We start from the raw sequence: 22,595 nt of genomic DNA on the forward strand, positions 1-22,595 counted from the left end.
TCATCTCCAGTCCCAGCTTGATGGAACACGTTAAACGAAACAAGCAAAAATAAACTGTTGTCTTTATATCCCTTGACTTTCTCTAGTTTTGATGAAAAACGTTGGCAAAAAGCCTATAAGTAACAGTAACTTCTTACAATTTTCTGTTAAGTCTTTTCTATTCTTGTCATTTCTGTTAAAAGCCACTGATATAGCATTGCACTCCTATAACAGTGTCAAACGTATTTAAACGCTTTAAAAGAAATAAAGTAAAATCAATGCAACCACGCATTCTTCTTCCTTGTCAAAACATGTTGCCTACATTACCAACATTGCAGCTCATTAGCCTGCAGTTCTGTTGGAGATTCATGTGTGAGATTCAACCACAACCAACGCTGACTCGACGCCTCATCCCCTGCAGGTCACTATCCCGGCCGTGCTGGTGGAACATGTTCATTCATCTCACCTCTAACGTCTTCTCGTATCATCACAGCTCAGTGTCTCTGTCCATCTTTCCTCTCCTCCTTTCAAACTGCTGACTCTTTCCACTGACCCCGCCACCTCCTCTTTTCTGTCTGCACTCTCATCCTCTGTCCTCCAATCCTTCCCTTCCGTCTTCACTTTGTCCTTTGGCTCTCTGAAGTCCTGCAAGTTGAGAAAGTGGTTTGGATGACTCCTCTTACTCCGGGTCTCTTCTGTCCTCCATTTCTCTATTACTGCCTCTGCTGCTAAATCAAGAGGACGGGTTGCGTCATGTGGGCCTTCTTCTCCTTGTCCCTTCTTCCTAAATCATCCTAAATCACTCCCCCATTCTCTTCTGATGTCTTCGACACCGGCTTGACATTGTCTCCCCCAAAACATGAACTTAAAACCATCCACAAGTACATGAGTATTTATTAATTTGTCCCTTTCCCAACTGCCCAAGTAGTTAAGGAATGGCCCTCTCTACTGAGACTCCATTGGGCTCAACACAACACAATTTCAATGTTGACTTTTAAAGTTCATTCTTTGCCTTTGAAACAGCTGTTGACAAAAACAATTATGAGTTAAGGTCTAAAAACTGAATTGGATCTTTTGATGGTATCACAAAACTTGCTCGATTCAAATGAACTAATTGATTAATTGTTTTTAGGCTATAAAAAAAAAAACGTCTTCAGATGTCTTATTTGTTCTGACCAACAGTCCAAAACCCAAATTTATTCCAATTATAATGACATAAAGCAGAGAAAAGCTAAACATATTAACAATTGAGAGGCAACTAAGGATTTTTTGGGGATATAAATCGGTCAATCGACTAATCTACTCATATATAGTACTCTATATTCATAATTAGTAATTAAAAAATACATGTATATACACATGTATTTCATACAATACATATTCATATTCTATGCTACATTTTTTTATTCTTGTCCATCAAGCGCTCAAACATTTCTGTGAAAACAAACTCATGCGAAAGCTCCAGAACAGTCACTAAATGGAGCTTGAGGTGAGATTGTTGTTGTCCATATCGTCCTTTAATGACACTGATAAGTTACGATGAGCGTCATCGATCCTCAAGAGGAAACTAGTAGCTTAGAGTCGCGGCTGTGAAACACACAACAGAATGGGCTTTATATTCCTGTTACACTGATGCTTTACACACAGAACTGGATCTTTGATTACAAACACTCACACCCAGGATACAGCAAACTACAAAAATGAAAAAAGTAGCATATTAGTCAAGCAGTCCCAACAACGCATCATGTTATTTGGTTGTTGTGAAGCCATAATACCATTTTAAAGTTTCATTGAAAAAAACCAACTAGTTTGGTGATCTGGTGTTGATTCACATCCCTGAAAACGTCAAAAGTTTTACTTCCTGTTTTTCTCTTTTACATCATATCAAGAATACAGCATTTAATTATTGCACAAAACTCCATGGAAGTTTGACAGGTACACAGACGGTTAGAGTTAATTCAATGACCCACTGTTACATTTTTTATAAAATAAACTCACGTGACTTTAGTCTCCACTCACAAAGCATCAATGGATTCGGTTTTGATCTCAAAGAGTTTCAGGATCACACTCCAGCTGCATTGATTACTTCTCATCAACATCTGTACTTTTTGAATCATAAATGATCATTTTAGAGCAGCAAATAAACATATTTCAGAAACACATATCATTGTGTTTGCGTGTTAATACTTGTGTTTCTTCTCCCTGAGAAACTAAAACACTGAAAAAGAAAATACCAGCACTTTTACAGCATAACGTTGTTTTTTAAGGCTAGGTTTTCATCAATTAACAACTTTATTACTCATCTTTTCCGACGGCTTTTCATCAGCACACAAACGTTCTTATTATTATCTGCAATGGCTTGATGTTCAGTATATGGATATGGATAAAAAATGAATGTAAATATACACTCAATTATTCTGTTACTAGACAGGACCAATATGAGTGTTATACGAACATGGAAACAGGCTTTAGTACCTTAGCTAATGTACAGTATGCATGCCCAATGAGAATCATAATTTGAACAGCTTTTTGTAAACAGGATGGGAAAACAAAGACATTTACCAAGACTTAATATTTCACAATTTCCTGAATTGAAACAAAATATTAATGTCCCTGTAAATCATCGCAATGCATACAAGTGCTCCTTATTTTTAAACATATTTTCAAGTCCATGTCATCGATTTAGTGAGGCAGAATGAGGCCACGTGTCGAGTTGAGTATGCAAATATATACTAATACAATCGTCACTCACTCGCAACACTGCTGTTTACTGGGAATACATTCAAACAGAGGCTGCAAATCCTCCTCAATCTAAATCTATCTGTTGTCAATGCAAATATTCACTGTGAATGTTAAAAGGGTACAAGTACAGTGAGAGCGAGCAAATAATAATACACAAATACAATTAAGATTCTTCAATCGGTACTTTGCATTCGACTTTTTTTCCATTGATTCAGAGTCACAGGGTATAATGTTGTACCAAAGTGCAAGCGTATGGCGACAGCGTTCCCTTTGGCTCTCATGCTGGTGTCGATCACTGTTGTATAATCAAGCCCTAGATTAGGTATCAGTAATGAGTGGTGGACAGAGACACCTTATCCCTGCTCTCTGCCGTCTTTGTCCCTGTCTGACACGTCTTTTGTCCCGTGCGGTGCTGCAACACCTGATTCTGCTTATGTGTCTATCATGGAGGTCCTTGAATGCAGTGTTGAGTGTTTTTAAAAAACATAAGCCTGTCAACACAAGAGAGCACCGAGAGTGGAGTAGATTCAAGCTGTTGCTCTCGCTCACTGAAATCCCTACACAGTACCCTGTGACACAGACGTTCACGGCTAGGATTGCTCAACAGTGTCAGATACAGTGAGATAGTCCGAGGTAAACTCAATGACATTCATATTGAATGAGATGGTGTGTTAAATGAGCTGATTGCATTTGATTTAGCTCACTCCGGAGCACACTAGACACAACTCTGGTTGAGATCTACTCTGGTCTTCAGCATTTTGATCAGACTCAAAAACCATAACTTAGAGCATCATTTGCTTTTTCTCCATTATTGATCATGATTATCTTGATCGGGGGATGTATTTGCATTCAAATGGAAATCAAGTTCTAATACTGCAAAACTAAAACCTATTACTTAGTATGAGAATAGGTGTTTAGGCTGGCATTAAAGGTATAGTTTGGACATTTTTGAAATTACACTTAATCACATCTTGCAGCGAGTTAGATGAGAAGACCTATAACACTCTCTCGTGTCTACAGAACATATGCTGCTTGGTATCTTAGCTTAGCATTAAGACTGACAACAAGGAGAAACGGCGAGCTGTTTCCCCCTATTTTCAGTCTTTATGCGAAGCTAAACTAACCAGCTGCTGACACCAGCCACATATTCATCGTGCAGACATCACAATATCTAACTCCACACGAAAATCTCAAACTGTTCATTTAAAAACAGGTGATTCAAACAGATGCACACTATTTGGCTACGTCTTTACAGATTGTGCCAAGTGTTGCTGGGGTAAAATCATGCATATCCTGCTTTTTCCTCGAATCGGAACAAGTCTTTTGTTCCCAATTAACTGTCCTTTAGTCTGAAATGAGTCCCCAAAAGTAGCCTATGTTAGGAACTCACACACGCGCACGCACGCACACACACACACACACACACACACACACATCTCATCTCTCTTCCATTATTTTCTTCAGGCTGTCCACTATGTCCTCGCCGCTGACCCAAGGAACTATGTTTGCCTTGGACTTGGCTGCCTGGGACATGTCCAGCAGCAGCCTGTGCATGGGGAAGTCCATCCTGGGGAAGGCTGTGTCCCGGGGCCCCAGAGCCAGAGAGGGACATATATCATTGGCCCCATCGCCGATATAGAATACCCTCTGAAAGGGAGCACCACCGCGCTCCTTTTGTCGGCCCGTCAGATAGTCCCGAAGGATCACCTGCTTGCACATGTTGTTGGGACAGCAGGGGCACGAGTGGGAGTGGAAGGGGAGCAGCACGAGACGGCCAGTTGCATCAAAACTGGCCGGGTTTGTGAAAATCTTGGTGAAAAGGTGGCGCACCCCTGCGCACTCCAGCCACGTCTCGATGAAGTACGTGTTGGCGTCGGAGACCACGGCCAGCTCAAAGTCCTGCTGATAGCGCTGCAGATACTGGAAGAGGTTAACGAGGCCAGGCGTGGGTGGGATCTTCTCCACCGCTAAATGGATGGAGTCCTCAGACACGCCCTGCTCCGCCACGTACACCAAGACCTTCTGCATGTGCTCGTTGTAGTATCCCTCCCTGTAGCTCTGTCTCAGCCAGTCAGGAAGCCGCTGGCCTGGCAGAGCGCGCACCACAGCATCATCACTGTTCTCATTGATGATGGTCTCGTCAAAGTCGAACAACATTAAAAAGCGCGGCTGCTGTGGCGCCGCATGGTCTTGGTGCGATGGAGCCGTCATCTTCGGTGAGCGGAGGAAATGGAGAGTGGTCCCTCTATAAGAAAAGGAGATGCCAAGGACAACAGATTCTGAGGAGCATTTCACAGCTTTATTACACCCTTCTCTAAAAATACAACGTTACTGGCAGGAGTATGACATCATGAACATCCTGTTTACTCTGCTCCAGTCCTTTCCACTTGTAAACATATGTTTCCCTTACAGCTTGTAGCGTAATTAAGAGAATTTGTGCATTTGGATGTTTCTTCAGCACGCTGCAGTTAACGTGGACACTTAGCGAAAGAAACAATCTCGAGGTAAATGTTCACTTTCTGGAAATATCAGACTGTCTTTGTTCAGAACCCTGCAGCATCTGATATGCAACGCTCATACACTTCTTATACTCATCATAGTTCTCCACTCAAACATGCCTTCATTCCTTTTGGATTGAGGGAATAAGACTTTATTGATGCATTCCAGATCTTACATAGGCATGGCAGATACGTTTGTAGCACAAGGCTCTCACTGTTGTAAGTTGAGTGAAGAGAGAGCTGTAACATCACAGCATACCTTTGCCATAAATGGAACAGATATGAGTGGTGACGTCAAACCAGCCTAGTGAGGCGTGAAATACTAAAGCCACTCAAGTAATGTACAATTATACTTTTGATGAATTTACAAGTATACGTGCTATTTTATACTTCTAATACAGAACATGTAGGGGATATATGGATCACCTTTACTCTGTATAGGCTGAAAGACGATACTGCCTACAGACATAAAACACAGTAACTTTATATACTTGGTCACAATGGATCGGAGACCAGAATCTTTGACTTTTTGACATCTGCTTTAACATATAAACATTATTGTGGGTCAGCAAATTTGCACTCGAACTAAAAATAGTAGAGTTAAAAAAATCAAAATGCAGTGACTGCACTCTGGCTAGTCAAGGATAGCTGGAAAGATACCTAAAGATCATTTAATCATTTTCATTTCCTGTGATTGAAAAATCAATTCTGTCCCACATTGAGTTCTTTATGCCAAATTGATAAGGTGCTAGCTGAATCTAAAAAGGAACACCAGATAAGTTACTTAAAAATGATTTCATGAAACTCGCTCATTTGTTGAAGTAGACCATAAAGCTGAGAAGATTATATGATAAGTCTATGACCATTGTTAAAACGGCACACAACGATGTTTTAGGGCTCATATGTGTTACATAGTCTGGCTAAGAGCCTTTTTCGTCAACTTCAGGCAGTTTGCAGATTAAGATTTCACATCCAAAGTGCATGATCATCCTGTAAAATAAGATTAATAAGTTAAAATGAACTCCTCAACCAGCTGCAACATTTTAATGCTATTTACACATCAGTAATCAGCACTAGTAATAGCCTTATAATATTCTGCATAGTGAGTATTATGATGTTGAAGCTTAAGTAAGGTCTGTGTACTTCTTTCACCACTGGAAACAAATTGTACGGGACTGACAAACCTATAAATAGACCTTTAGTATGCTGCATATAGTATATTCAGAGTAATACAATTCCATGAAATATAAATAGACAAGGAACATACCACTGACAAGCTTAAGATTGTAATATAAGAAGGTCATGTGCCAGAATAGCTGTGTCTAGTTGTCACATGCATCTTGCACAACCTGTACATGCCAGTTATTTAAATCCACACACCACTGGAGCAAAACCTTCGCCTAACAACAACCTAATAGAGAATTAAACTTGGTTCAAATGCATGCATACCGTTTGTCTGTTATTATTACATCAATGAGCTGACATTGTCAGAGCTGCTGGTTTGATTCTCTCACTGCTGTAAATGTTCTGTAACCTGCAGTTTGGATGCACCGTGCCACGTGCAGCCTGGTCTCCCACACCAGCGCCATTGTTTATAGAGCATATTTACACTCTAAGACAGGGGTGTCAAACTCATCTCCACTCTGGGCCACATCAGCATCACGGTCGCCCTCAAAGGGCCGGTTGTAACTGTAAGACTGTGTAACTAACTTCTCCCTAACATATTGTTAAATAACTCTCTCTGCATTTGATTATTGTTTCTTCAAGTGTAAACATATTGTACATGCAGTTATATAAATGAAAAATGATATTTAAACACATTTCTGTTATTATAACATAAATCATTTAAATTGAGGGTTAAGAAACCCACATGACTCTATCAAAGATCAAACTATGAAAGAAAATAACAAAGACAAATATCAAACACAAGTTATTACATTAACTTTGTTCAAAGCTGTTTGTGTCACCTCTCTGCATCACTAATGTTCCTCCCTGTCGTCGTCCTGTGCATGCAGCTACATCCAAGAGCTGCTCACTGATGAACATGGATAGATGCTCTGTATCCGTGTTGTCTGTGCTTTCATCAACAGTTCATTAAAAACACAAGTACCTGCTCGTCTCTTAGCTGCTGTGTTGTTAGATTGCTGCTAGTTCATGAACTCGGTCTGCGATGGTGTTTCTTCACAAACTGACATTTGTAAAAGTCTGTATCTGGTCGGAGCTCTGCTCACATACCTTCAGCATGCACTGGGCTGTAGCTGTGTCAATATATTCTGCTGTGATTGCAGTCTGCCTTTTAATTCTTGGACAATTTGATGTTTTTCTTGGAGGCTAAATTTAGCTCTGTGTTTGGAGAATTGTATCCTTCATCACCGACACGCCTCATAACACAGAAGACAGACCCGTTGTTCTCCTTGAAGCACAAACATGTATTCGCTTTCCCATCTTTCATTACATTTTCTTCCCTCTGCATCAATTTTTCTCTTCGTGGACATTTTGGGATTGTTTGTCGATCTTTTTCAATCGTTGGAAAACCTCTTTTCGGGCTGTTGACTCTCCTGTCCACCTGTTGTGATAGTTTTAATGTCGGTACACAACACGGACAACATGCTATCTCATAATTTCAACTTTCTATCTCACAATTTAAACTTTCTATCTCATAATTTCGACCATGGGGATAGTTTTATTTTCAAGTCTAACTTTTAATTATTTTTCCAAAAAAAAAAAAAAAAAAAATCTTTTTTATTTTTTTTATTTTTTTGCTGGCGGATTCGCGGGCGACATGAAATGACGTGGCGGGCTGGATTCGGCCCGCGGGCCTTGAGTTTGACACATGTGCTCTAAGCTGTCTAATTTGAACCCCGGAGCAGCTATTCCTGTACGAGAGGTTACCACTGAAAGTCATTCGAGAGCTCTGTCAGGAGTCGTTATGCTGACCGGGTGTATGTCCGAGAGAAAATATCTAAAAATATCAAAAGGCAAATTCAAACAGTAAAATCACACAGAGGGGGAAAAAAAGAAATGTGCTGATTAATTAAGAAAAAGAAGAAGCAGGCCTACCGGCGGTGGGCATATGAGTGGATATGGTCGGCTAGACGCCCGGCTCCGGCGACCGCATCCCAGTGACGCGGCAAGTCTCCCACAGCAGTGCAGAGGGTATTCCCTTTTAAAGCCAGTGGCAAATGACCAGGCGTGAACACAGTACTTCCGACGTAACCTTTCAAATTAAAAGACCGAGAGAGGAACACTCTTTCAACTGACGCTTTAGAAATAGCGGAGTTCAACTTCTAATTCAACACAGCTCAGACACTGTTCTAGCTTTACAACGTGTGTAATGACCAGTTTTTGTTGGAGTCATTACAACACACATTTGGAAACACATTGACTGAATTACATATTCTTTGAGAATTCTGTACTAACAACAGCCTCACTTAATTGACAATCGAAACAGCCAATGTTACACTGTGGTAGGAACACGTGTTGTAGTTCTGAAAAACACGAGTTATCACTTTGTCCTGTGTTGGAAATGTCCATGAAAAAATAAATGGAGGCATTTCTGCTGCTACGTGCATGAGACTAGCGTTCGCTGCAGAGCGCTGAGGGTTAAACAAAGGTCATCTCCTTAACTGTGTACAGTATCTGCTGTACAAAGGGCCGGGCAAACTCTGAGTGATGCAAGAACAAGATAAAGGTCCAGAGTTATATTCTCTGCTGATAGAACAAGGGGATATTAAGCATAATGTCATCACTATATCACAACATTTCAGCCTCTCTAAGCCCCAGATCTCCACTGACCTCCCACGTTGCGTTTACAGCTAGAATCACGTTCACTTTACACGTCTACTTTTAGTAGTTTTAACATTTAATGTACTTTTGACCTTTGTGCATTGTGTTACACACAAAAGTATGTATCTGAGATTGAGCAAAACAGCATTTTAATACAGTTTACAGTGGCATAAAACATATCGACAGCCCAGTTTATTTTTCTCCTAGATTTTGTCATGTTGTGTTTTTCCCTTATATATTTTGGAAAAGCTGCCAGTGTGCATGGCCAAAAATTGAGCAGATGAGGACCTCTGCTGGTCGCCAAGTACGTCTAAGAGTATTAGTCAAAGCCAAAAATTGGTTCCAGGTTCGGGCAACTTATCTTTGTGGGACAATTGATACAAAACACAACAAATGTTCAATTTAAAATGGCATGTTAACTACGATGTGAACACACCTGTAGTTTTTTGGCTTCATTTAAGTTGATCATACACAACTTAATGCCCCCTTAATCAATACAGAATCAATTGAGTAATTCACAAGCTTAGAGGAACATAATGTGAGAACACTTTAATAATACAGACAGGTTGGTGCCATTTAACACAGAAGGCAAATGTGCATAAAGTGTGTATAAAAATAATAAAAAGGCAGTGTTGTTTGATCACCATCAGGAATACAGTAACACATCAAATCTTTCACTTATTGAGACAAACATGTTTTGGAGCTCAACATCATACTAGAGATTAATAGACTCAGCACACAGAATGATCACAGTCATATCTTGTTATATTTAGGATTTTATTACGAAACAAATGTAATGTCTTATTAGAAAGTGAGGAGGCTCGGTTGTAATTATGTTTAATATTTAATGGCTACAGAACATTTTGTTCACAGGCAACACTAGAGAGTATTTTAATTATATATTTAGAAGGCACAATGTCACCACTAGATGTCCCTCACCGCATGAATACTGTATCCATTTCTGTATATTGTTGTCAAATTATTATGGGAAATATGGAGACTTTCACTATTTAGATAACCACTTTTGAATGTTACATTTAACACAAAAGAAAAATGTTGTTCTGAAGTTACTTTTAGCATTACAGAAATATATGCAAAGACGATCTAGCAGTGTGTTTTTTGATGTTTTATCTTCACTAATTGCCCTTTAACATCTGGAGCACAATCTCCAACATACTCATGAGTTTAAACTCCATTTGGTTGAGTAGTTTAATGAAACTTCTCCATCGGCCATGAAGGCAAACATCAGGCTTCTGGGTAGAGCAACAACCAGAAATAAAGTTTTGAAGTATAAATCTAAATCTAACATTAACGCACACTGGGATTTTTGCAACAAGTTGAACTTCACATAATCACAATGAGCCGACTTCAGTTCCCACTCAAAATCCACATCTTACTTCATACCAGGAGAAGGAAACCGAGCCAAACTTAAAGTCACAAATGTAAATAATATTGAGCATATTCTGTGAAACGGTCTTACTCTCTCCTAAGAGCTTTTCTTAAAACAAGATATGCTGGAGAGGGAGAGAGCGTTTTCAGAGAGTTTGGCCCCAGAGCAAGAGAGAAAGCAGGACTGAGAGGAATGTGACGAGCTGCTCTGCTGCGGATGAAGGGAAAACTCTTTTCTCTTGCGCTTCTGTAGCGTCTTTCTGCGTCACAGCACTGAATTACACCCACAGCTGGAGAAAACATACTGAGCCCACTATTTAAGATCATCCATTCAAAGATACAGACACGCAAAAACATACAAATTATTACTGTGAAGAAAATGGAAACTTAATAATGCATCACTTCACTTTAAGCGCTTCAAGATGAATAAATATTGAGCAAAGAAATACAAAGTGCATAAAAGCAAAGCACTGTCCCATTTGTTTTTTATAACTTGTATAACCCACTCCCTGTGATAGATAGAGATAGAGATATATATATATAAGAGGAATGACTAAGTAACACATACTGTAGTTCTGTAAACACTTATATTTTTTTATTTGAAGAGGCAATGTAGGATTTAAGAAAGCAGCTAAATCAATCGAGGTGAGATGCCTTCACATGGCTTGCCGAACAGTTTTAGCTCAAGTTCAGCACAACATTGTTTGAAAGAAAACCCAAACGAGTGCCAAGACAGGGAAGTCCCGCTACTTGTTATTCACAGACTTGTTGGCAGTAAAGCGGACTTTAAATTTGGCACAAAAATGAGAGCAAAACATAACAATTTGAACTAGAATACAAAGAGAGACTTTTGTTGAACAGCATTCATTAAAGAGGAATTTGAGTTTTGCATCACAACCCATGAAACTAGACCGATCACGACTATTACCAACAAGCCTTACGCTCATGCTCGCTGATAAAATAGGGTTGGCAAATTTGATGACAGTTACTCATTACTTCATCAAATTAATAATCTGTAACTGGATCCAAGGAGTGAACAAAACTCAGTAATTTATCTTGATTACATTCAAATTACTTTGCCAGATTTGACGACGCCGGTTAAAGAAAAAAACAGAAAAGCACAAAGGGAAATGTATTTCAGGTTAGTATACAGAGAATCAGAACCAGGGCTGGTATGTATGAAGCCATTATTTAAATATTAAATGCATCAAAATTCTACCAATGACACAATGATGCTATTCTTCTCAGTTAAGAAAAAGTGCCTTGCATCAGCAACACAAAGAAAGCTGCAACAAAATGAATGAAAATGAGAATTAAAAAAAAAAGAACAACATAAACAAAGTGAAAATCAAAATTATTCTCAATACATAAACTTGCCGGTTATCGTCCAATGTAAATGTTTAATTTTTAGGTTGACCTTTTTTTGCAATATAGTGAAGCATATATATATCCCACACATATATACACACACACACACCAGACCTGGTGACAAACTTTCCCAAAGTATTCCCAACACAGACACTACACTGTAGACATATTACACCACAAAATCTTCAAAAACATTTGAAAATACTGACAAAATCAAAGATTACCGGTACATGGCATCTTGTTTTTCTTCTCTTTGTGAAAAGCGAACAAAAGTGAACTCGTTCAGGAAGTGCTTGAAAACAATCATTGACATAAACACTCTTCCTCAATCCTCTGCCTTAACTTCCTCTGCGGCCTCTTCTTCCTTCTCGTCGATGGCAGCTTCACTTTTTTCCACATTTTCTACCGGCTCAGGGTTGGACTTAGATTCCGCTGCTGCTTCCTCCTCCTTCGCTGCTTCCTCCTCCTCCTTCGCTTCAGGGAGAAGGATGACTTTCCCAATGTTTTGGCGTTCGTGCATGCGCTTCATGGCATCAGTCACCTGACAGAAAACAGAGGAGTGAAACAGATGTGCAAAACTGGTATTGCTTAATTTTAGGTTATGCATTTTTTTACCGTGTTGCTTTTCCCGTCTCCCAAAGACAATATTATTTGCACCAGATTTGTAGTGACTACATGATACACACGCTAATGAGCGATCAGGCTATCTACGCTTCGTGTCTCTGCCATAAGTCATCTGCACTTCCTATTATTTCCTGCCTTAGCTTTTGTCCGTTTCCTGCTCGCAGACGCAAATTCAGCATTGTTTTGCATCACACGCCTGTCTGACCTGGAAGTGAGCCAGAGAAACTAGAAACACGGAGATATCCCCGTAAGTAGTGGATGCCACGGCAACAATTTAGACCAGTCACCTAGCAACAGCCCTTAAGTACCGACTCATCTGATGGGGTGGAGGATCGAGAGTAATGGAAAAGAGGAAAACACCAGAAGGCTGCGATGCAGAAGAAGCTTCAGTGGAGCTCCTCCTAAGTGACGTACATCCATCGAATGTCTGTGAAAGTGAATAAGCTTATTCACTTTCTTGCCGAGGCTTAAATGAGAAGATGATGCCACTCTAATAATGTGAAGCTACAGCCAGCAGCTGGCTAGCTTAGCATTAGGACTGGAAACGGGGAGGAACAGCTAGGCTGACTCTTGTTTGTTTGATCCTCAAAAAAAAAATAAAAAGTGTAAAACTTGTGTTGTATGCAGATTTGTTTTTACCTTTGGTCAGAGCCAGGCTCGCTGCTTCCCCTTGCAATCTTTGTGCCAAGCTAAGCTTTTGTTTTCATATTCATCATTTTATTTATTTTCTAAGAGTTTTAGAGGTAGATTCAGTTTCACCTCAGCCCAGACAGTGCAATCAAGCGTGCTTAAAAAGTCCTACCTCTTTCACATTTTAGATTTAAAACATGGTTAAACCAACCTGCTCGAAGTGATAGCATGAGTCAATGCGGGGCTTGATCTTTCCCTGATCGTAGAGCTCCAGCAGCTTGAACATAGTCCTGCTGATGAGTTCCCCATCAGTGATGTAGCCCAGGTGGAAGCCGCAGACGGCCTTGTTGGACTGCATCAGTTTGAGCGCGGTGAGAGAGAGCTGGTTGTACCAGGTCTTTGCCATGGCCAACAGGTTCTTCTTCTGGCCTGTCACACAGTTAGCTGCACCTAGAATGCCGAACAATAGAACAGCGTACATAATAAAAACTCTATATCTATCTTCTGGGAAAAATTAAATCTTCAGATAAAAGTGTAATGTTTCCCTCTGAATTGCTGTGGAGTATACAGTAGCATGAAATGGAAATACTCAAGTAAAGTACCTTACATTTGTATAGTACTTGAGTAAGAGTACTTAAGTTACTTTGTTAGCTTTCGTTCAAGTCTACACATTTTTGATAGGATTATGCAAAAAAACAGCCTTATTAAAATAGGCAAAAATTACATTTAGGCAAGAAACGTATGAACACATTTTGTTTCTGTTTCCAGGTGACGTACCAAAGACTACAAGCGTGCCCAACGGTTTCAACAAACTGAAGCCTTTCTGGGTGTCTGAACCACCAAGTGGGTCGAGGACGATGTCCACTCCTGCAGAGAGACAGAATTTAAATAAAATGAAATTAATGGGGTGGAAAAATAAAAGACAGGGATTTTTTTATGTCTCTTTATCAACTGGAAGAAAGAAAAGACACTGACATATTGATACAATTAAATCCATACCATTAAATTGAATAATGTGTCTCTTTTTTTGTGCCGAAACACGACAACTGGCAGTACAAGCAGTTGTGTGTATTCTCACCTTTCGGGCTGATTTTGCGAATTTCCTCCATGTAGTCTTTGGTGCGGTAGTCGATGGGGTGAGTTACGCCGCCTTGGGCAATAGTCTCATGTTTGGTGGCTGACGCCGTGCCAAAAACGGTCACATCTGGCACAGTCTGACACAGCTGGGTGACAGCGATACCAACACCACCTATAGATGTGCAGAATCAAACTGAAGTCAGAAAGGTAACTGCAGGCATTTCAATGGTCACCTTTGAGATACTCATAGGACATATATAGGGGAAGACTGGATTTTAATGGGGTTAAACTAAAAAGTACCGCGTGCTCTCTAGATAACAGTGTTGAGTTAGATTCATTTCTAATACCTCCAGTGAAAGAAGTGGTCTTACACTTAATTCTACAGCGGTTGGTGATGTGATTTTAGGGTGGTTGCAACTTTGAAAGATTGAGGAACAAACAGCTGACAGTGTTTTCTGGACAGTGAAAGGGTTTTCACAATAATGGCTGCCTGGGTGTGCAAGCTCACCAGTAATCCTTCCTGCCCTCTCCTCCACCATGGCCTCGTGTGGCTGATTCATAGACGTCAGCTGACACAGCCACCCACACACACAGTCAACACTGAAACGTGGCCTTAGAGAGGGGGGGGGGGAATGCAGGAGAGCTCTGGATCCTGATGGTGGATGCTGAGATTAACTGACTAGTATACTTGGACTCGAGAGTGGTTGATAAACACCGAGCTATCTTTTAAACATATGATAAATAACTTCACATAAACAAAAACTAAAGATGATAAAACAAACAGCATGAAGAATTGTGGGGACACTTTCTATGACGCACATGTCTCTAATGCATTATAAACAAACTTATAATTTGAAAATCCCAAGCACTCACACAACAGGCTCATAATTACTCTTATTAACTGAAGTACACACTATAGTGTTTTGAAGTTGTTTCACTGCCCGTCTGAAAGGCTTTATTGCTGTCACACCCTCAAGAGAGGAACATCTGAGGGTGTGCCTCTACTGCTCAGGTTCAAAACAGAACATAGCGTAGCACATAATATAGTACAGCACAGGTAATGTATGATCTATCGGGAATTTATTCAGATTTTTTAAGCGAAAATAAGAATGTGGCCAACCGGAGCCCACTGTAGAAAGTGAAATGTCAACTGTCCACTATTTCAGCTGTTTGCTCCTCTGTCTTTCAAGGTTTCAACCACCTGGAAATCACAAACCACTGAAGAACTGGGTGTAATACCACAACTGTCAAGGGAGACATCAGAAATGAGTATGACAATAACCCCACCACCGTGAAATCTACTGTGCATGTATAACCTTTTAACCCATTCAAATCCAGCTTGCCCCTTTTCATATCAAAGTATCTCAAAGGCTGAAAAATCTTCTTATTCTGACTGTCTGACAGTAACGCATACCGGTATACTGTATTTATTCTCTTTCAGCTTGTTCCAACTCTGAATTATGTTTGAATCATGTTATCCATATTTTCAGCTGGACATAATTGATATATTTGGGAAGACGTGGGTCTCTACTAGAATAAAAAAAAAAAAAAAGTTCGATGTGTTGAATGAGAGCGTGCCCTACCGGCTCGCTCGCGGCCGTCGCAGCTGAAGCTCGGTTTTTGCTCGACGTCACAAAGCCAGCGCAACAAAGAATGACACCATCACAGTTGCAGCACCGAGTGTGAAGGCTCCGAAAGTTGACGAAGCGCTTGGTCATGCAGCTCTAATTTTTTGTAGCTTCAGCATCGTTGGCTGCAAGCCGCCAGCTCAGCTGTCGCCATGTTGAGAGCCGTTGAGAGGCAATGGATATGCACTCGACATCGCGTTTAGTACTTTTAGAAAATGCATATAAATGATTTCCATCCTTCTGCGATGAAAAGAATGCTCCACGAACACCTTGGTTGTTCAAACACTAAATTCTCAACCGCAAACGAGACATATTCACTTGTTACAGTGTCGGGGCGCCTTTTTAAAATGTCAGGTGTTGCCAAAGCAACCATGCCTGATAATGATCCTGTTTTACATTTTATGAATAAACTTTTATGAGACCACACAACACACACGCTATCTTGACCTATGACAGACGGACTCTCGACTGACATTTTTCAGCACAGAAATGCGGCTGCATTCAAAGCAGCGATTAGTGACCCGGAGTTAACGAGCTGTGTGACTCTTGACCGGGTTACCCAGGAGACCGGGGGAGATGTTTGTTGAACGTCACAATCAAATCATGGCGGTCATCGAGTCTAAAAATCACACATTTTGGTTGATTTATTAAGTTTAATATTGATACTGTTGATATCTTTTTCAATTGAATACAGTGAATTGTCTCTGGAATGTCAGAACACACTCACCGGATTAGGTTTTCAGTATTCACGGTGGGCGTCTTACCTGCTGCCATGTGGATGAGAACACTCTTGCCCGGCCTCACGTTTGCCATCTCAAACAGCATCATGTAGGCGGTGATGTAGTTTATGGGGATAGCGGCACCTTCCTCAAAGCTCATCTGCTCGGGCATGGGGAAGGTGAGGTTGGTGGACACAACAACAACTTCCTGCCACATGCCACTGCGGCTCATTGCGATGACTCGATCCCCCACCTGAGGAAGGAAAGAAAGTAAATAAATGTATTTATTATTGCACAATTTTAATATAAAAGAAAACACTGAAAAAAACACTGGTCCTGTCTCTTTAAGGCTCCGAGTATGATCGGCTGCACAATTAATCAAATATTAATTGCAATCACAATTTTGGCTTCCCACAATTAAATAATCGACTCTGAAATCGACGTTGAAAATATGTGCTTCTCTCAAAAAACTCGGCTGCATATCAAATCAAGCGCCTCCTAAACCAACAGCCAGAGGATTGAGATGTGTACTGCTGCATGTACCTGCACCGTTTCTGTTCAAATGAGCTCAGACAAGGGGGCTTATGGGAAATGCTGTTTCTGCTTTGTGTCCTGCCTTCTACCACAGGGACGTGCTGTTATACAAGTATCAGTGGTGATGCGAAACTTGCCAAAAAAGTGAAGGACTCAGGAAAGAAGTCAGATTGTGAACGCTGCACTGCTTCCTGTTAAAACGGCCTCAAGAGCTCTGAGCCACACCCACTTCCTGCTGCACACAAACCCATCACAATAGGCAGATGACACACACACAAATATTTACACCCACATGCACAGACAATGCAAACCTTCACACACAAACACATGTCGCATGCGTCTGTTTAAGTGAGATAACCGCAATAGCGCTTACTTCCAGCTTTAACTTCCACCTTCGTGTGACTCAAACGCTCCTTTTAGGGGGTGATAAAGTTTCTCAACCTCTGGTCTTATGAAATACTTTCAGACACCCACTGAGTGACCTCAAAAAACACATGATAGTCAATTTAAAAAAAAAAGAAGAAGGCTGAGCTCACTTCCTGGAATGCTGACATGACCTGAGGTAACTGAAGTGATGTTTGAAGAAGGACAGTGGAGTTTGAGTGGAAACCTGCTGTTTATTTGAATACTACAAGACTTTTGCCAGCAAACTAAGCCAGACAATACAGTTGTTACTGCGGTTTATATCAATGCAGGATACTGTAAACACAGGGCATCTGCTTTAAAATGACAAGATAATTGTCAATATACCGAGCTGAATACAGAACACATTGCCACACGTCCTCTCATCACACAACAGCAAGCAGCTTAAAGAGTTTATTTGCAGAACAGCCGGTGTTGTCTCTTTCAAAGCAGCCAGTTTGAAGAGTTTAACACAGAAATTACTGCTCAGTCTTCCAAAAATATCAATCAAGTTATGAGGCATAACTGTCAATGCTTGAAACTGGAGGCAAGCTACAATGAGACCCTACATCACACATCTGCTCCGTCTGCTTTCCAGCCAGCCGCACCCTCCTGTCCTCGTCTGGAGAGGCCTTGCTGCTCGATCTGGTCTGATAACAACAGGACCAGCCTCTCTTGGTAAACATGTGATAGCCTGCTGCTCCGTGCATCCATGCATCCCCACTGCAGTCCCTCACAGGTTTCACAGTTCATACTTCGTGCTTGTACATCTTGAACCTTGTTGGGATCCTTAAATGCACACAATCTGCACCGCTGCACGTGGTGTTTTGCTGCTAACTTCCAATAAAAAAAAGGGGGGTTTTGAGAGCGCACCGCGCCTCTTAGAGGATTCTTGCTCTCGAAAATGGAGAGAAGGGTGGAGGAATGAGAGGAGGGCTGGATAGGCGTGTAGTAAGGTGGTGGAGGAGGAGGGAAATTCCATACTGACAGAGGGACACGGAGGGGCTTTGTAATACAAAACACACATGCTGACACTAACAACACGAAAAATCTGTGCAATATAAAAATGATTCTGTCTTTATATATAATATTTTTAGTTATATTTGAACTGTTGTGGATTTTTACTTGTTTTGATCTTGTTTTGACGATGTCTCTTGTTTGCACTATCCACTATGCTGCTGTAATCCTGTACATTTCCCCGCTGCAGGACGACTGAACCTCAAAGTATCTCATTTGACTATTCAGACTGACTAAAGTTACGGCCTTGTTCACGCTACGGCTAAATATGTTTACTGCGTCTCATGTTAATATGGTCTCGTGTTCGCGATCAGAATGGTTACAAAATGGAAGCGACAACTAGCAGTTAAACATCCTCGATGAAAGAAGTCACGACAACTGACTGAAGTCCTATGCAGATGAGCTTTGGTGGTGCACGCATGGATGCAAAATTCAGGTTGTTAAACAAGACTTGCAGCTGCTCTGAAGGCAGTTCACAAAAGACTCTTCCAACAATCTGGATGAAATACTATTCCGTGCAAATTGAGCGAGGACATATGTCATTTCTGGCTGCCATCTTTGTTTGGTTTCGGAAAAATAGGCGCAACTTGGGAAACAGGTTTAGCTTATTTTTATAAACAGAATTGAGGCAACTGTAACTCTAATGTACTGTTAATACACAAGAGGCACACGCTGGAGCGCAGGATGATGAACAGTGCAACGCTTCCTGAATGTTTCACGTCTCTTGAATGATTGGCAAGAACAGCAGATCACGGTTCAACTTATTTCGATCCGAAAACAAAAAAAGCTTCTTCGGTTTGAAATGATTGAAAATGTATTTTAGAAGAAAATGAGGAGAAAAAAAAAACAGTTGGTTTCAGAGGTCTTGCATGGGAGTCATCGGTTGCCGAGATTTACGTATAAAACACAAATAACGCAGCTCTTATCAACCCAAAGACACAGCCTGAAGAATCCGGTTATTCATTCAAATATGAGTGTCTTCCAGTGTAGACATGCAGAACATAAGAGACTTCAAATGCTGCTGCTTTGATTCGTTGTACCAAGTAATCAGAGTGAAAACTGGAGAGTTTTTGCAAAAGCCTGTGGCATAAAGTCATGGAGGTTGCATGCAATGAGTCACTATGTTGTTTTTTTTTATATCCGTTGTAAAAATAAATGGAGAACAAATAACCAGTGGCCTCTGAATGCTCTGGGATCAGCTCTGCGGTATCTCAGGAAAATGTGCTTTAACTGCAGGGAATCAGGTGCCTGTCTGCTTCAAATACACCAGTCTGCAGCCAACAGGATTTAAGGGAGGCACAAGACATGCAGCACATAAATATTCTGTTCCCTTTTGTCATAAAACTCGACCTCTGGAAAGCTCTTTATCAAGAAGGTAAATGTGCTCTTGTGGCGTGGAGAAGAATGCAAATGCACTTCAAGGACACACTTTAAATCAAACACTATTCATAACGCCAGGATATTACAGTTTCAAGCAAGAAAACCTCTTTCCACATGAATACGCCATGTTACATTAATGGACGTTATTAGTGAAGGGGTTCTGCTTTTTTCCACTGTGCACACTCACACACACAACATATTGAACAGAGATGTTTTAAAACATAGAAAAGGGCTGTTCGTACAAACGGTTATTAATTGGCCTATTCAGCAACTATTTTCAATTGTAATTAGCAAAAATGTCAAACATGTTTTGGTTCCAGCCTCCCAATTGTGAGGATTATCTGCTTTTCTATCGTTGAAATCTTGGATATTTGAGAGTTTGGGGCTGTTGGACTGAGAAAAGAAACAATTCCATCATCTTGGGCTGTAGCAAATTGTGACAGGCGTTTCTCCCCTTTTTAAATAACCTGCTGATTAATCAAATAATCACGCGGGCCTAATTACTTGAGTAATACTGACTGACAGACATTGGTTGTCAGCAGCTCAAGAAAATGTCAAGTCCAAAAGCATAGAATCTGATTAATTCGGGCATTGTACGAGTCTTCAAAGCATACATTTAAACAGTTTATTTCACAAAGACCCTATACAACAGTGAAATAATGGCTGTCCCTTTCAGAAGTCTGCCATCAAAAGGCCAACAGGTTTTCTTCATGTATTTAATGGGGTTACTTAAAAAGAAAAAAAAAAAAATCTGGTTTGGTGTTAGTGGAAAAGATTACTAGCATGCTTTGGCCAGCAGTGACAACCCATGTGCCACAGAGAACCAATAGGAAGCAGATTTATCCACAGTCCAGAAACACGTTATATAGAAACACGTCAGTAAACCCACAGTTTAACTCAAAACTACCTCCTCAGCCGCTCCACAGCACATGCCTAACATATGTCGTGGTCTAAGTGGCATTTAGTGGGTGTGAGTGCGTTCGGCAGGCCTCCACTCACCTTCCTGTCCGTCACTCCCTCTCCGACGGCTTCAATGACCCCGGAGCCCTCCATGCCCAGGATGACAGGCGGGGCGGGCAGCAGCTCGTACAGGCCCTGTTTGCCCAGGAGCTCGGCGAAGTTCAGCCCGCACGCCTTGAGGCGCACCAGGACTTCTCCTGCCTGCAGCTGCGGCCGCGTCTGCGTCTTCACCTGCAGCTTGATTTTCTCGTAGCCCCCGTGCCCCGTCAGGACCAGAGCCCGCCAGGAGAGGGGCTTCTCCTCGGCTGCAGGGCTGCTCGCCGACTCCTGCGGTGCTTCCGCAGCGGCCGCCGGCGGAGGTTCGTCGGGCTTCTTCTCCTGTTCAGGTTGTTGCTGCGGAGTTGGAGCCTCTTCGCCAGACATGATAAGCACTTGTGATGAGAGCCCTTCTAGGTGTTCGGTTCAGCCTGTTTGGGCGTCAACACTCACAAGAAAGCAAGTACTGAAATGAAACAATCTCGCTAAATGCAAGTTTTTGTGGTAAATTGACATAAAATAGGTCCCTCAGTTAAGACAGTCTTATCCTTTGCGGAATTAGATTGTCACTGCGGGGTTTCCTGTGCGTGCGCTCCGCTCAACAAGTGATGAACGTCAATGAAAATCATGAATTCTGGTTTTGATTTTCACAATAAGAAACTTCCTGTCACTTAAAAGCAATTCAATTGATCCAAACAGTATAGTAGTGTAAACAATGCATAGGCTGTATTTAAGAGATTAAAGAAACATGATAGCCTATAACCATCAGTAAAGTCTTTTTTCGCACTGATGTGTTTTCACAGGAAACGAAAACGCAAAACACCATAATATTAATAGGATTTCTTAAAAGGATTGTGCTGGTGAAATATAAAAGACAATGAAACAGATTAAACACAGAATACACATCTACCAATTTGAAAAAAAGGAAAAAACAATGACGAACATGAGATTTTATTGATGAAGTCATATGTTAGTATTTTGTTGATCTATCAAAATCCGTCCGAGGGAAGCCATGAGGTCCCCCTGACCCAGGAAATCTAGCCTATTCGCTTTTGAACAATAATGATAATATCAATAATATATCAGATTTATATAGCTTTTGTCAGCGAAGATGTGTTTATTGCTTTGTCCCTGTGTGGGTTCATTGTTGCCATTTCCATAGTTAACATAAATAACAAACAACATTTCTGTGAGTGTAACTGAATGAGTTAATTTTAATCTGAAAGCGACATGAAGCAAGATGTCACAGTTTTTAATGTTCCATAACCAAATGTGATATCAGCCTACATTCACTTGGCTAACTGACATTACATTTGCTCTTTAGAATGAGCCATATTTGACGTGAATAGGATTCCATTCATGAAACTGACTTGAAAAAGCTTTTATTTCAATGGAAAGTCTTGTCACTTCCGGTGTTTTCCTACCTATTTGTTGCTGGCTTGACGCAGTTTAAAAAGTGACCGATCCGTTTCGTTGGCAAAAAGCTCAGAGATGTGAGCCAGAGAGCTGCGGAGAGCTTCAAACCCCGGACACTGGATTACTGGGAGGAAGAAATGGGATCGTTTAAGCTGTCACAGCTGGAGGAAACACAGGCAGCAGCTCTGCTCCCATCTGCTGTTCAAGAGTTAAATAATGTCACAGCTATCTGGTGCACACAAATGTAAATAAATGATTATCTCCAGTATGTAGATTTCGTTTTTGCAACAAAAAGCTTTTGGTCGATTTTGCACAGTCTGAGGTTAGTTGTATGTAAGTTTGTGACAGTTATTATTTATTTATGAGAAATTAACTTAAATACAAGACTTTCGTTTCAGAATGAGAGTCAC

At 40.9% G+C, this 22,595-nt stretch overlaps 2 protein-coding genes across 3 annotated transcripts; both read right to left on the reverse strand.

Annotated features, from left to right (window-relative positions):
- Positions 1-855: 855 nt before the first annotated feature.
- LOC306794760 (putative phosphatase phospho1) lies at positions 856-8,376 on the reverse strand. Of its 2 annotated transcripts, none has more exons than XM_079292956.1 (2): positions 8,280-8,376; positions 856-4,966 (listed from the first exon to the last, which is right to left on the reverse strand). In XM_079292956.1, exon 2 carries the CDS (start codon positions 4,930-4,932, stop codon positions 4,159-4,161), a length of 774 nt encoding a protein of 257 aa, XP_079149082.1. In that variant the 5' UTR covers positions 4,933-4,966; positions 8,280-8,376; the 3' UTR covers positions 856-4,158. The 2 variants fall into 2 exon arrangements, with proteins under 2 accessions (XP_079149082.1, XP_079149083.1); XM_079292957.1 differs by lacking the exon at positions 8,280-8,376 and adding an exon at positions 8,112-8,182.
- Positions 8,377-9,539: 1,163 nt separating this feature from the next.
- Positions 9,540-21,351, reverse strand: LOC306794838 (synaptic vesicle membrane protein VAT-1 homolog). The gene is made up of 6 exons (XM_079293065.1): positions 20,773-21,351; positions 16,486-16,693; positions 14,095-14,265; positions 13,794-13,883; positions 13,228-13,466; positions 9,540-12,303 (listed from the first exon to the last, which is right to left on the reverse strand). Exons 1-6 carry the CDS (start codon positions 21,154-21,156, stop codon positions 12,088-12,090), a joined length of 1,308 nt encoding a protein of 435 aa, XP_079149191.1. The 5' UTR covers positions 21,157-21,351; the 3' UTR covers positions 9,540-12,087.
- Between the last annotated feature and the right edge of the window lie 1,244 nt (positions 21,352-22,595).

The sequence above is a fragment of the Melanostigma gelatinosum genome (genome assembly GCF_949748355.1).
Source record: "Melanostigma gelatinosum genome assembly, chromosome: 21".
NCBI classification, from domain to species: domain Eukaryota; kingdom Metazoa; phylum Chordata; class Actinopteri; order Perciformes; family Zoarcidae; genus Melanostigma; species Melanostigma gelatinosum.

Excerpts from the sequence above, each read along its gene's own strand:
- LOC306794760 (XM_079292956.1), bottom strand. The coding sequence starts at position 4,932 with ATGACGGCTCCATCGCACCAAGACCATGCGGCGCCACAGCAGCCGCGC.
- LOC306794838 (XM_079293065.1), bottom strand. The coding sequence starts at position 21,156 with ATGTCTGGCGAAGAGGCTCCAACTCCGCAGCAACAACCTGAACAGGAG. Across the intron at positions 16,694-20,772 it reads AGGGAGTGACGGACAGGAAG|GTGGGGGATCGAGTCATCGC; the intron begins GTGAGTGGAGGC and ends TTCCTTCCTCAG. Across the intron at positions 13,467-13,793 it reads GGGCACGCTTGTAGTCTTTG|GTGCAGCTAACTGTGTGACA; the intron begins GTACGTCACCTG and ends TCGGCATTCTAG.